At 44.2% G+C, this 14,698-nt stretch overlaps 1 protein-coding gene across 6 annotated transcripts in view; it reads right to left on the minus strand.

The window, feature by feature from the left end:
• Positions 1 to 14,698, minus strand: part of exd (PBX homeobox extradenticle) — a 532,389-nt gene that overhangs the window by 133,951 nt on the left and 383,740 nt on the right. For all 6 annotated transcript variants that reach the window (XM_083135677.1, XM_083135678.1, XM_083135676.1 and 3 more), the window contains exon 3: positions 7,069 to 7,319. In XM_083135677.1, coding sequence (XP_082991803.1) covers positions 7,069 to 7,319 — 251 coding nt within the window. The remainder of the gene's footprint in view (positions 1 to 7,068; positions 7,320 to 14,698) is intronic.

The raw sequence follows: 14,698 nt of genomic DNA on the forward strand, positions 1-14,698 counted from the left end.
TAAGTAATCAGTGCACGAGCAACTACAGAAAGTGGATGAATCAGAGGATGGTCTTGTCGACAAGTGATGTAAGATGGAATGTCAGGAATGAGGTGTGCATTCCGGACTGCCGAAGCCCTGAATTGAATTGTTGTTTCTAGTCCATTTTATGCACAGAAAGGCTAATTGGGACTGGACCTACAGTCCAAACCACTGTGCAATGTGCCTCCACCGGTGGACCCCTTGATTACAAGACGACAACGTTACCACTAAGCCATCGGGGAGGCCCCTCTGGATCCTGGACTCGCAGCCAATAAAGTTTTCTGTAGAACTTGTGATTGTCCTTTCCACACTTTCATCACCAGTCATCCCCATCTTCGCGATGGCAGAATAGCGAAGTAAAGTAAACTAAATCAGTCAGTGAATCAATTATAGATCCATGGGTATTAGGGGTAAACTTTCCACGTAGTACACCCAATTGTCAATTTCACTTCCACGTAGTACACCCAATTGTCAATTTCACTTCCACGTAGTACACCCAATTGTCAATTTCACTTCCACGTAGTACACCCAATTGTCAATTTCACTTCCACGTAGTACACCCAATTGTCAATTTCACTTCCACGTAGTACACCCAATTGTCAACCTCACTTCCACGTAGTACACCCAATTGTCAACCTCACTTCCACGTAGTACAGCCTGGACTGCATTTTGCAGACTAACGAGGCTCCGACGTCTGGACCTACGGCCAGTATAATCTTCGTATGACTGGGTGTGGTGTCCTGTGTTTTGTCTTTATATGTGCTGTGTCTTTTTACAGCCTCAGCTTTTAACCAAGGTAAGAATACTTTAATCCTCAGACACCGGTTTCATTTTTGTTATGATAAAGGGCTGGACCCCGTATAGTGTGACGGGTGCAAAATAGCGTAAGTGTTACGTGTAGTTCCATATATCGTCGCTAGGTGGTGTCATAATCAAGATGGCGCTTTCTGGAGCTGAGAAGGCTTTCTGCGTGCTAGAATTTGACAAAACAAGAGTGCAACGGATGTCCAACGGAAATTTAGGATGAAGTACGGGAAAGCAGCACCAACCAGGAAGGCAATCTACAATTGACATGTAAAGTTCGTTGAAACTGGGCGTGTGTGTCAAGAAGAGAAGTGGTCGGTCAGGCGTGAGTCAAAATTACATTGAGTCCGAGAAAATCTATACGCAGAGCTTCACGTGAGTTGGAAATGTCAACAATGACTGTGTGGCGTGTTTTGCGTAAAACAAATGAAACGTGAAACCGTACAGACTACAGTTAGTGCAACAGTTATATCCTAAAGACAAAGACCAGTTCCAGAAAGCGCCATCTTGATTATGACACCACCTAGCGACGATATATGGAACTACACGTACCACCTGCAATGAGGAAAAAACTTACAACTTTACTCTTTGAAATGATGTACTTTGTCACTTTGTAATGCTACTCGTTTGGCTACATTTTTTAAAGTGTTGCCGGACTTTTGTTACGCGCTGTAGATCCACCACAGCAACTGAAACCCTGGCATGTAAGCAGTGGCGCTAGTGTCGCTAGGCTAAGATACGGGGAAGCCTGTAGTTCAGATATTTTCCGAGGTATCTGAAAGCTTAGCACTACCATAACCTGCTAGAATGCAGTCCTCTGGCCGTACTACTACTCTCGCTTCGAGACGAAGTATCGAACATGATACACGAGAAATAAAATTGCCCCTTCACGGGCATTCAAGATCCGGGTGTACAAATTGAAGTTGAACTGCGGTACGTAAGAAGCGAACCCGTGGTCATTTGATTAGCGATACGGTTTGATTTGTTCATCTATCACGCACCTCGCCGATATCCAAGCAAAAGACAGCCGTAAGCACAGCTTTGCTTTAGAAACCGAACCGCAAGTAAGGGCAGAACGAAACGCAAATCCTTGATAGAGAAACGGACCAGCAGCTATTCATAAAAGCGAAATTTTACTTCTACCCTCAACCCCCTCTCCCACCCCAACTCCCGACCCGCACTATAATGACCCGACGAAATGATAGGATTGCGTGCGGGAAGAGTCCCGCAGGACCCCGGCCATGCAAACTTCTTCCACCGCTAATGTAACAACATAAAAACACCGGATAGCACGGCGTTGGAGGAAGGGAAGCAAAGAGAGGGGGAGGGAGTCGAACTGCAAGGAATTATCGATCCGAAAATATACCGTCTTCCTCTCTAATGTGGCCAAGCGCGTATCTGCAATCGATAGCGTCGTCTGGTGGCCATTTTGGACGTTTGCTTTCCGTTTCCCCTGCCCTAAGTGGTCGGGACGGAAAACTTCTCTCTGTTTTCCCTAATCACTCAAACCAGGAAATGCCGCTGGGGAAGTATGGACTATAGGAAACGTGCCGATTGTTGCAAAATAGTGCACTGAACCTCGACCGGCACGCCACTGGCCGAGACTCACACTCTGAATTCCAGTGAATGAAAGGGAAGGTTTGCAACACTGAAAGTGCATAAAGCGACGGGAAAAAAATCAGTTTCCAGCCCCCTTCGCTTAACCACGCTAGCTCTGCTTTCGCTTCCGGATGAGCTACAGCTCTCTTATATCAGTGTTTTGTCACGCAAATAGCTCGCTAGGGAACACAGACCATGCAAATGAATACTAGAGCAGGTACTGACGCCTGCCAACAATTGGAGACAGAAAGAAGTAGTGATTTTTTGATGCAATAAGGTAAATTCAAACGACGGGCTGGGTCTAACCAAAGCACAATCGCACAGAATGTAAATAAAAACTAGTGATTGTATCAACGCTAGTTTTGGAGAATTCTGTTTCCTGAATAAGGAAACTTGTCCCGAGCTGCAAATGCTGATCTCTATCTCAGACTTCAAAGTGAGTTTCCATTTCGCGTGGAAACAATGGCTGTAAACATATGTAAACAATAATTAATAAAACCAAAACCATAAGTTTTTGCACAGTAGTAAGTTTTCTGGTGAAAGTGGAACGGATTCCGATTTAAGGCGTTATTAAGAACTCCCTAGCAGGGAAGAATGCGCAGTGCAATGCGCAGTAGCGTCTCGCGCATGCGCGTGCGCAGCGTAATGCAACGAGTGGGAGGAGCCATCGCTGCAACCCCATCTGAGCGACTCGCACCCTAGCTTCGCGGCAGCAGGCCTCAGCCCAGCGTATCCACCGAGCGGTCCTAAGCAGTTCCAAGGTGGGGCGTTCATCTTTCCACAGAGGTCTTCAAGAAAAAACACGGTCCCCCAGCATTCCCTGGGGCTCTCAACTCGGTTTCAGGTCACGGGTCAGCGTTGAGGTTCCTCTCGCATTGGGAAGCACTCGCATCACGAAGAGACTCCTTTAATTTACAGATCTCCTGGCGCAATTTCTGCGCACACGGGAGTCCGAGACGTATGAAACATGCATGCCGGGAGGCGCCGGGGATGCCCTCTATTATTCAAAAACTACACTTGTCGCTGGAGGTAACCTCCCGGTGAAGGGGGTCTTAAAAACCAACCTTTTAAGGGCGAAACGGTCGTTCTTATCCTTACAGCGGTTTTAGAAGTTTATTACGACTACGCTACGTGGCCCCGGCATCCATCTTTAAAGACAGGTGTCGCGCGAGTAATTGAAAGGGACCGCCCCGCTTCGGGGGGGAGAAGATTGGCTGCGACCGATTAAAATTTGTCTCCTGAGGACGCGGACTGTAACGTGCCGTGACTGCCATCGGATCTCGTGCCAGAGGATGGAGTTAAATTTAAGGAAAACCTTTACCGAAAAAATCCCTCCATACATTAAAAATAACCAGCGATTTCGAAGAAGAAGAAAAAAACCTGCACACACTTTTCCACCTCTAAAAAAAAAAGTTTCTAGTATTTGAATATAATAAATAAATAACAAATAAGTCATAAATGAACTGGCTTGGACTTTGCATATTCGATACTTGCAACAAGCTATGAAGTTTTGTCCACTTCGTGCACAGACTGGACCTACAGTTTAAAGTGGGATCCGAACCACTGTGTGCCTCAAAATGGTATCGAATCCGGGACCCCTTGATTACAAGGTGGCTACGTTACCACTACGCCATCGAGATGACTCTATAGAGGGGAAGGGAGAATATAAACACTGTGGAAAATGGAAAAGTTCCGCATCAAAGATAAGGAAATAGAAAGTTGCTGTAAAATTTTAAATAAGTGGAAAATAAAAGATCTTGAAATAATCCAAAATGGAAATAATCAAGAAAATCTCGATGCTGTTCAAGTTACCACGAAATTTGTAGAACAACTGATTCGGAAGGAAATTTTCTCTGAAAATATTTGTTGGTGGGAAAATATTCATAACAATCCAATTTCTACAATCACTACAAACTAGAAATAAAACATTAAACTTAATTTTGAGAAAAATATAAAAACAAGTTTCGTCTACTCCTGTACCTTAGACCGCCCAGGTAACACTACAAGTTGCCTGTCCAAAGTAATCAGGCGACAACTAGTTGTAAAATGGAGATGACACATTGACAGTTTCTGTTGAAGATTTTGAAAAGCCCGCCGATACCTTCCGCCCCTTGCAACCGCCGTCGGATTTCCCGTCCTGCGAGATGCTAAGAGCAAGAACCCGGAACGACGATAGAAAAAACTACAGAAGAAAACCGCGCGGTACCGTTACCTGTCAATCACCTTCCTCCCGCTGGGAAACACCATTAATATCGCTCGCATTGCCGCCTCCTCCCATCGTCAGCCATATCTTAATTTGGAGGCTGAGAAACAAATGAGCGTCTTGGGTGCTGATGATACGCTGTCTCGCCGAGACCCGCCGTCTCATTTGTTATATTCCCAGCATTCCATGTTGTGCGGCGGGAAAGAAATTAATCGTAGGAGCCACGTGTCCCCGACCTTGACCTGGATTACTGCTGGTACACTGACCTACACCATGATTAACAATCCATATCTTTCCACCCAGTGACAGTGCAAACATAAAATGTGCCAATTTAAAACTTAAGGCCCATACCTACCTACATCCCGAACCTTTCAATTTTACTTCCCCGAGGCTCGCCGCCTCTCAACTCTACATTTCCCCGAGGCTCGACGCCACTCAACTCTACATTTCCCCGAGGCTCGACGCCACTCAACTCTACATTTCCCCGAGGCTCGCCGCTACTCAACTCTACATTTCCCCGAGGCTCGCCGCTACTCAACTCTACATTTCCCCGAGGATCGCCGCTACTCAACTCTATTTCCCCTTGGCTCGCTCCTCCTCAACTCTATTTCCTCTAGGCTAACTCCTTCTCAACTCTATTTCCCCATAGGCTAGCTCCTTCTCAACTCTATTTCCCCATAGGCTAGCTCCTCCTCAACTCTATTTCCTCTAGGCTAACTCCTCCTCAACTCTATTTCCCCTTGGCTCGCTCCTCCTCAACTCTATTTCCTCTAGGCTAACTCCTTCTCAACTCTATTTCCCCATAGGCTAGCTCCTCCTCAACTCTATTTCCCGAAGCTCGCTCCTCCACAACTCTATTTCCTCTAGGCTAACTCCTTCTCAACTCTATTTCCCCATAGGCTAGCTCCTCCTCAACTCTATTTCCCCATAGGCTAGCTCCTCCTCAACTCTATTTCCCGAAGCTCGCTCCTCCACAACTCTATTTCCTCTAGGCTAACTCCTTCTCAACTCTATTTCCCCATAGGCTAGCTCCTCCTCAACTCTATTTCCTCTAGGCTAACTCCTCCTCAACTCTATTTCCCCTTGGCTCGCTCCTCCTCAACTCTATTTCCCCTTGGCTCGCTCCTCCTCAACTCTATTTCCTCTAGGCTAACTCCTTCTCAACTCTATTTCCCCATAGGCTAGCTCCTCCTCAACTCTATTTCCCGAAGCTCGCTCCTCCACAACTCTATTTCCTCTAGGCTAACTCCTTCTCAACTCTATTTCCCCATAGGCTAGCTCCTCCTCAACTCTATTTCCCCTTGGCTCGCTCCTCCTCAACTCTATTTCCTCTAGGCTAACTCCTTCTCAACTCTATTTCCCCATAGGCTAGCTCCTCCTCAACTCTATTTCCCGAAGCTCGCTCCTCCACAACTCTATTTCCCGAAGCTCGCTCCTCCACAACTCTATTTCCTCTAGGCTAACTCCTTCTCAACTCTATTTCCCCATAGGCTAGCTCCTCCTCAACTCTATTTCCCCATAGGCTAGCTCCTCCTCAACTCTATTTCCCGAAGCTCGCTCCTCCACAACTCTATTTCCTCTAGGCTAACTCCTTCTCAACTCTATTTCCCCATAGGCTAGCTCCTCCTCAACTCTATTTCCTCTAGGCTAACTCCTCCTCAACTCTATTTCCCCTTGGCTCGCTCCTCCTCAACTCTATTTCCTCTAGGCTAACTCCTTCTCAACTCTATTGCCCCATAGGCTAGCTCCTCCTCAACTCTATTTCCCGAAGCTCGCTCCTCCACAACTCTAATTCCTCTAGGCTAACTCCTTCTCAACTCTATTTCCCCATAGGCTAGCTCCTCCTCAACTGTATTTCCCGAAGCTCGCTCCTCCACAACTCTATTTCCTCTAGGCTAACTCCTTCTCAACTCTATTTCCCCATAGGCTAGCTCCTCCTCAACTCTATTTCCCGAAGCTCGCTCCTCCACAACTCTATTTCCTCTAGGCTAACTCCTTCTCAACTCTATTTCCCCATAGGCTAGCTCCTCCTCAACTCTATTTCCCGAAGCTCGCTCCTCCACAACTCTATTTCCCGAAGCTCGCTCCTCCACAACTCTATTTCCCGAAGCTCGCTCCTCCACAACTCTATTTCCCGAAGCTCGCTCCTCCACAACTCTATTTCCCGAAGCTCGCTCCTCCACAACTCTATTTCCCGAAGCTCGCTCCTCCACAACTCTATTCTCATTCTATCCCCACCCATCGCACCCTGTTCCTTCATTTCTTTTCATTCAGTTCTTATGGACTTTGATCATCCATTTATTTTTACCTCTTGTACCCAACAAATTTCACTTATTGAGAATTTATCTGTGATTTTATTGATTTAACACAACTGAAACCTCGACACACAGTGACATGCGAATGAAAATAATTAAAATAAAAGTTATGCGATCTTCACTTACCTGTTCGTACTTCTCGAGCTCCTGGTGGTATATTTGTCGTATTTGTGCCAACTTGGCACGGTAGTCCGAGTGTTCGATGGCATTGTCTGGCTGTCCGGGCCCGCCCGATGCTGCTGCCGACGCGTTGGCCGCCGCCCCCGCACCTCCACCCTTCTCAGGACCGGCGACGCCTTCAGCTATCAGCATGTTATCCAGGCGCATCAGCTGAGGGTCCGGGGGCTCCTCCTCCTGCGTGTTTCGAAGACTGAGAACTGCAATGAAAGGCAAATGCTGTGTCAGTTGAAAGCCTTCAAAGTTAAAACTGCTTATAATGCGGATAAATTACACAATGAATTAGAATTAAGGGATTTTGGGTTGTTGAATATCAAATGTTAGAATGTTCTACACTTCAAGTATCTGTCAACAACAAACAACATTGAGGCAGACCGTAAGCATGTTGTTCTTCCATGTAAAACAAAGTATGGAAACTGACGAAGGAAAATGGAACTTTCCTCAAGTTTCCACGTGAAAACTCCCTCTGCTGTACGGTTGGCTCTCAGGAAAGTGGCAAAAATGTACCCAGGGTAATATACGCCAATAAGCACGTAGAACACTGCATACTGTATTTACCATTACGCCAACCTTGATGACTTACATCAGAAGCCAACTCTATGTGCATTATACCATCAAACTAAATATTATCTTGGGAGAATTCCACTTCAATTCAGCATAAACTATTTACATCTAATTTACATCAAATCATGGCAGATTTACATCAAATCATGGAGAACCACATAGTGGCCCACTGATTCAGATAAGCTGCATATTTGACCATCTCATGCGGAACAAAACTCTACAAATCAGCGGTACATCATAGAAATGTGAATGCGACGTAGTGTGACATGAAGTTACATTACATTGCTAGAAATATAGTTGTTATTGTCATAAAGGAGAAAAAGCAACGTGTACCTCTGCAAGGAAAACGTTATTTACAGATACCCAAGTCTGAAACAAAATTAAGTCAAAAACTTCTAACATTAGGAAGCTATGATACACGAATTTTAAAATTCACAATACTGCGCAGCGAAGAAACGTATTTGTCGGAAACTTGTCGGACTGCGCACCGTTGTCGAACAGTGCCTGAACTTTCTGGTCGTGCCTCGTGTATATATCTCACTGCGTTCAAAGAAAAATCTTGTCTCTCGAAACCCTGCGTAGTCCATCTCTATGTGTTCTCCAGCTCTCCCAGCTAAGATTTTTTTTCTCCCTGTTTTCCTTGCCTTGAACCCTTGGATCCATTTGTTCCGGAGGCAGTCTTGTTTTCGTGCGCCACGCTCTTGCAGGCTGTTTGGATGCGGTCTGAATGTGAAGGACGCGTCCCGAAGATAAACTCCATCCTAAGACGTCCCCCAGTTTTAAATTCTCCTCCGCAGCGAAGGCCTTACATAATCCGCATTAGCTGTACATCCCGATCTTCTCCAGTCATCACAAACATTGGGAGTTACGGGTATAAGCCTTCAGGATTAGGGCAACGGGAGGTCGACAGGAGAGAACGCAGAGGAGGGTCCTTGGGGATTCGCATCCTGCTCCTCCCCCTTCTCCCCATGCACATACTGGGATCGCTGTGCGGAGGACTCTTCGCGCGTATAAATTTCCAAGAAACCCATTTTCTTAATGCCCCGAGCTTCCTGATCTGCCGTTGCGTTGTAGTCGTCGGGGGCCGGAGGGGGTGGCATCCCCCACCTATCCTCGTACGCCGAGAGCTCTCTCTGAGCCAGAGGGGATGAGGGAGGGTTGGAGAGGAGAGCCAAATTAGCGGACGAAGCTCCTGCTCGCAATATTCCCAATCCTCTAATGGCGAGCGTTTGGGTCGGCCGGGTATTGGAAAATAAGTGAATAATGGAAGGGTCCGGTGCTCCCTCTCCCTCCCCCTCGCTCCCCCTTCCCCGGGACCGTGCCACTGTTGGCATGTGGAAAAGGGAGGATGCTGGGCCTCCAGAGACAAGCTGAAAACACACGCTCTCTCGGAAAAATAAACTTCCCAGCTAGCTTGCTGGCGAATCTAGGGCCGGGAAGAAAGAAATCGCGCTGCAGGTAAACACAGGCTCAACTGCAGGATGTGTGATACGGTTCTGCGAAACTGAACCAATTCTGGACGTTATAATCTTGTATAATGGCTGTGGAAAACGTGAGACAATTTCGTATGGATTGCCATTTTGATAACATCCATAACTACTAATGTATCATCTTACTACTTCGGGGGAAAATTAATTATCAACAGAAATTTATATATATATAAAAAAATTATCGATTTTCTTTCTTTTCTGAACACAACTTTCAAAACAAAATTTGACTACTCTTAAGTTTCACCACCAAACATTAATTCAAAACGTCCTGTAAGGTTGCGTTGCCATGTAAAAATCACAATTACTGTGTACGCATTTTATTGTATTGTTATTATTTAACATCGACGTTCTGTCTCCCTTGGCTACGTTCGACAGAGACGTGGAATAGTGATTGCATGATATTCATGAAGGGACATTAAAAAAGGAGCACCCATACTAAGATTTGAACCAGAAACCAGCGAACGAACGAAATGGCGGCATTCATCGACATTCGAATGGTATTAGTTGAAGCGTTAAAGTGCATTTGGTCCTTCGAATAGGTAAAAGAGATTAATAAAACTGGTGGTTAATACTGCAAAACCACTATCGTATTTTGAATATACAAGGTGGCGCAAAAAGAATGCATGTTTTTGGAATAAGTGTAACGTCGTTGATTTTCAAGATACAAACGTTTCATTAACACCAAAATCATCGGAAAGAAATGCAGTTTGGATAGATATACAGTGATGATTGAAGTATCAGAGCTGATGTCGTGATTGTTGCTGTACACACATCCGGAGTCTCTCCTCAAAGTTCAGCATTATCCTTGCCAACATCTTTCATGTCATCTTTCAGACATCCATCTTCACCACTGTATACCAATCCAAACTGCATTTCATAACGATGGTATTGGTGTTAATAAAACCGTTTGTATCTTGAAAATCAACGACGTTATACTTATTCGAAAAACATGCGTTCTTTTTGCACCACCTTGTATAATATAGAAATTTTAAGTGATAATGAGCCATGTTCAATGAAGTTTGTACTACAACTACTGCAGAATCACCAAAAATATTTAATAAAATATTGAAATTTTAGACATTAATATATTTTTCATAGACACGTATTATAGATAAGCCATGGAAACGAAATGTAATGTAAATATCCCAACTCTCTATAGTCTCTCTGGGTGTTTATTTGATTGTACCCCATAGATGGATATTTTTTTAAAAAAAATGTGTGGTTATATTCTCAATTTGTTTTAAATCTTCAGCACATTCTATAGTGGGACCACAGGCAAAAGGAGATGAACGGATGGAGGCGAAGATGCGCGAAGGCTATTTTGTTTGTGTTTGCTCTATACAAATAATCAAGTATCCATGGCCCTTACAGGTACGATACTTAAAGAGTACTTATTATTTTTGGAGTGACAGCTCCGGTTGAGGGAGGGAGGATAGTTTGATTGAGTTGATGTTTTACCAATTTATGTACGGTTAAGGCTAATCGGGACTGGACCTACAGTCTAAAGTAAGATTTGAACCACTGTGTGCCCTTGATTGATGGAAACTAAAATTTCCACCAAGGGTGGATACATAGGACACTTCTGAGTTATAACAATTCCATTGAAGTCAAGGGATCGTTACAACCCAGAAGGGTCCGTGACAGTAGCTACACTATAACACTGGTTATTATTATTAATAATAATAATAATTTAAAAAACGTTTCTTTGTGGCCAAATGATTAGCGCTCCCACCTTTTGTGCTAGTGGGTTCGATGTCTGATCGGAGCTCCAGAAATGTCAGTGGTGACCCAGCATTGTAAGGGCAATTGGTGAAGAATGTGAAACAGAGGGGACGAACCGTGTGAAGATATTTGGCAGGCGCTAGTCTACAAGTACTGCTGCACCACAGGTTTAGTGCTTGGAGGGGAAAAATAAACCTCCACTTGTATTTCCTGGGCAGGCCCTGTCTCCAGTACCAAGAGAAGACCAACCTCGGCACACACACTAGAACGGCATTCCAGGCAAGACAAACACCGGGAGAGCATTATGATGATGCGTTCTTCGCATGACCTTTTGCTGCCCGTCTCAGCGAGTCAAGAATCCGCGTACATTTCACATAATTCCCCCATGGGATCTCGGGGCCCCGCTGTCTTGAAGGAGAGAAGGTTCCGGTGCTTGCACGTTGTCTGCGGCGCCCACAAATCCACATTACCCCTCCCTCCTCCAGCGTGAGGAGCCCACGTATGTAGAGGCTTCTCGTCGTAACGTTGTCAGTTAAGAGTACCTCCGGTCTTGGGAGAATTTTCGCTCGCAATAAACAACGCTAATGGAGGTGGCGCGCTTTCCTTCCCGGTAGCAAAAGTTGTTGGGAATTTTGCGCGGGAAGAGCATCCCGTCAAATGTTCCCCGAAGTTTGCTCAGCCGACCCCTGGGTGCGCGGATAATTGCCGTCTCTGCGAAACCCTTCCGACGGTTTCCGCAGCCGCTGGATGACACGTTCGCCTCGGAGATACGGTGGGAAACAAGTAATGGCCCCCCCTCTCCCTCGCAGTCGCTCTCTGTAATAAGAGGAAATCTTGTACGGAGCTAACGAATTCGTGGAGAAACGGAAGGCAAGATCTCCCGAGGCCGTCGTCTGATGAGCGACGTAGAACGGGAGCAAACATACACGCTCTTGCATGACGTGTTACATCCGAGAAAAGATTTTGGTTCTCAGCAACTTTTTTGTATTCGAAAAACAAGCTGGTGGTCGTTCTTCATCAGAGAAATTTTTTTTGCTCTCATGAACTTTGTAGTCAAAACAGACTGTTGCTCGTTGTGTGTTATATCCGAGATAGACTTCTTGCTCTCAGGAACATTCTGAACAGCTACTGAACAACTTGCATTGAGAAAGGTTTTTGATCATTGGGATTATTTTAGTTTCTTTCATCCACAAAAGTAAAAAAAGTAATTTGTAGTCGACGTCACTATTCTTCCTCTAAGTTATTCACGACGAATGGATGATTCATTGATGATGAAGATGAATAAAAACACAGTGAAATGTCCATGCATTGACCATGATTAGAAGCATCGTAAGCTAACACACCAGAAGCTAGCTTTACAAAAAAATAATTGTCAGTACTTCGAGCTCTTGAAAACCCAACATACTATAGATTATGAAGCTGTGTAACACAGCGTGAATTCACATATGTAAACTCTGAAAATTGCGTATGTGATGATGTGTGCCCCTTCCACAAAAGACCGAAGGTAAAACAATACAAACACTGTCCACACATGGCCCTTTTTATGCGACGTAAACCAACACAATTCTACAAAACCTCTCTAGGGCCTTTCATTCAAGAATTTATAGATGGTGGCCATGCTCTCCTTTCTCTACAAGAAACACACCACCAAATATTTCCACGGGGTTGTGCCGTAATTGCGAACAGTGCCTAAATCATCCTAATTGCGAACACATGTAACTGAAAAACCTGTTTTCAAAAACTAATAAGGGTAGTGACTCAGACACAGCTGGTTTGACTAACAAAAATAGCCAACCTGATTGACGATTTTATTTATTTATTTATTTTTTACGAAAAAGTGGCTAGGAGCACTAACAGGTATGAGGGGACTGATGGTATACTAATTTCTTAAGTACAGTGTCGTATGTTTTGAAATTTGAATTTGAAATTAATAATTATATTATTAAATGACGAAGCTCTTTTCAGTTAAGAAGTGTGCAGTATGTAGTCGTTATATAAAATAGTCCACACTTTTATTATTAAATTATTTATACTATGCAACGACTTTAATCATGTCGAATTATCTATGTTCCAACAAGGCTCTGACCAGTCTCAAAGTCCCTGACAAAAAAATCGTTAAAAACACACAGGAAGTGGAAGAGAAAGTTGTAGGTCCAAAGGCGGAAATTGTGTTCGCAATTAGGACTGTTCGCAATTACGACGACACCATTTCCACGATGAGGTCAAGAAAAAAATGAACAACATTAATAATTGTAGAGTGCCACACACGTAAATTTGCCGTTGCGTAGAAACGTATTTTCGTTTCGTCTCCCTCTCTCTTAGCATCACGTGTTCTACCCTGCTCGAAAACCTTCGCTATTGTTGCCATATTGTCATTCCATTCCTGGACACACTCGCGCAAACTTCATTGAAAACAATTGAACAGCGCTCCAGCTCGCGGTTCCCACCGGTCAGCAGGGACGGCAATGTGGCAATATAGCACGGCGTAGTCGTTGCTTCTTTTATGCAGTGCATGTTCATTGGCTAGCTAGTAACTAGTGTTGCCAACTGTAATAATGAAGCACTATTTCTGTCACGGAAGGGGAAAGCAGGTAAAGTGGCGGTGAGTTTTGTTGGATTGGAAGCACCATATTTTTATTTTATACTAAGTATTTGACCGGTTTGACGGTGTGTGCGTGTATTGCGTGTGTTTATGTAAAAGTGTGTGTTTGCTAATGAACGTTAAATTCCATAATGCCTCCAGTTCTGTCGAAGTTGAAATCAAAAACCTTGCATAGCCAAGCTCGGGAAATTCTAAGCAACGTGCACGAGTTCATGAAGGAGGAAGCCAGTCATGGTGTTAGCATCCCAATAAAGCATTTTGGCAAGAGAGCAGCGAACAGCAGCAACAAATTGTTCATATTTCATAATTTTGGAATTATTCAAAATAAATAAATTATGTGGCTCCAACATCATTTCAACTCTGGCTCCGGCACGTGTTCTTGTAGAAATTGCATAGAGGAGGCTGTCATTTTTGCTGCTTAATGCGATACATATTGTTTTCTGTGTTAAAATTGCCATGCTTTGATGGGTGACCAAGTTCATAGCAGGGCCGGCGGAAGGGGAGGGCGAACCGTCCCATCGCCCAGAGCGGCAAAATTTGAAGAGAAGAAAAAAATAAGCCTATTGAAAACTGTGATCGAGCGAGATATTCTTTTGCGCTGAATAGTATTGAAATAGCATAAGAAGTCTCATTATTTATTTTATATTTTGATGTTTTAGTTAGGAATATATTGATTTTCAATTTTCCGTTGCTGCGTAATGACCGGGGGGGTCGAAATAGAGCGGCATCTGCCGCCACCTCCCAGGGAGGCAAAATGACTAGCGCCGGCCCTGGTTCATAACAAAAGAAAAAGCCGCGCAGCTTATCGTCTAGTGGCAGTATATGTACTTGTTATTGTTGTGGAAGCCGGCATCCTTTGTAAATGTACAACAAAGGCAACCGACTGTCGCCGATCTCAGAGAGGAAATAATAATACTGCTTCAGGAGGAGTGTTATGGTGCAATTGTAGCGGTTTAACACGTTGGCATGTTATTATCTGCCGTTGCAGTTCCATACCAGTGTATACGGGTTTTGGGAGTGAAAAGTTAGAACGCCACCAGTGCATTAATGCAATGAAAAATAATATATATATTTTTTTATTTTGTTTGAAATCACTCAAATAAGGAATCGTATGAAGAAGTCTTCTTTGCAGCATTTTTGGTAATTTTACTTATGTGTTAGTTCATATTTTGCGAATTTTTAGTCCATATGTATGTAGCTA

This window comes from Lepisma saccharinum, chromosome 14 (genome assembly GCF_977018435.1).
Source record: "Lepisma saccharinum chromosome 14, izLepSacc3.1, whole genome shotgun sequence".
Taxonomy (NCBI): Eukaryota; Metazoa; Arthropoda; class Insecta; order Zygentoma; family Lepismatidae; genus Lepisma; species Lepisma saccharinum.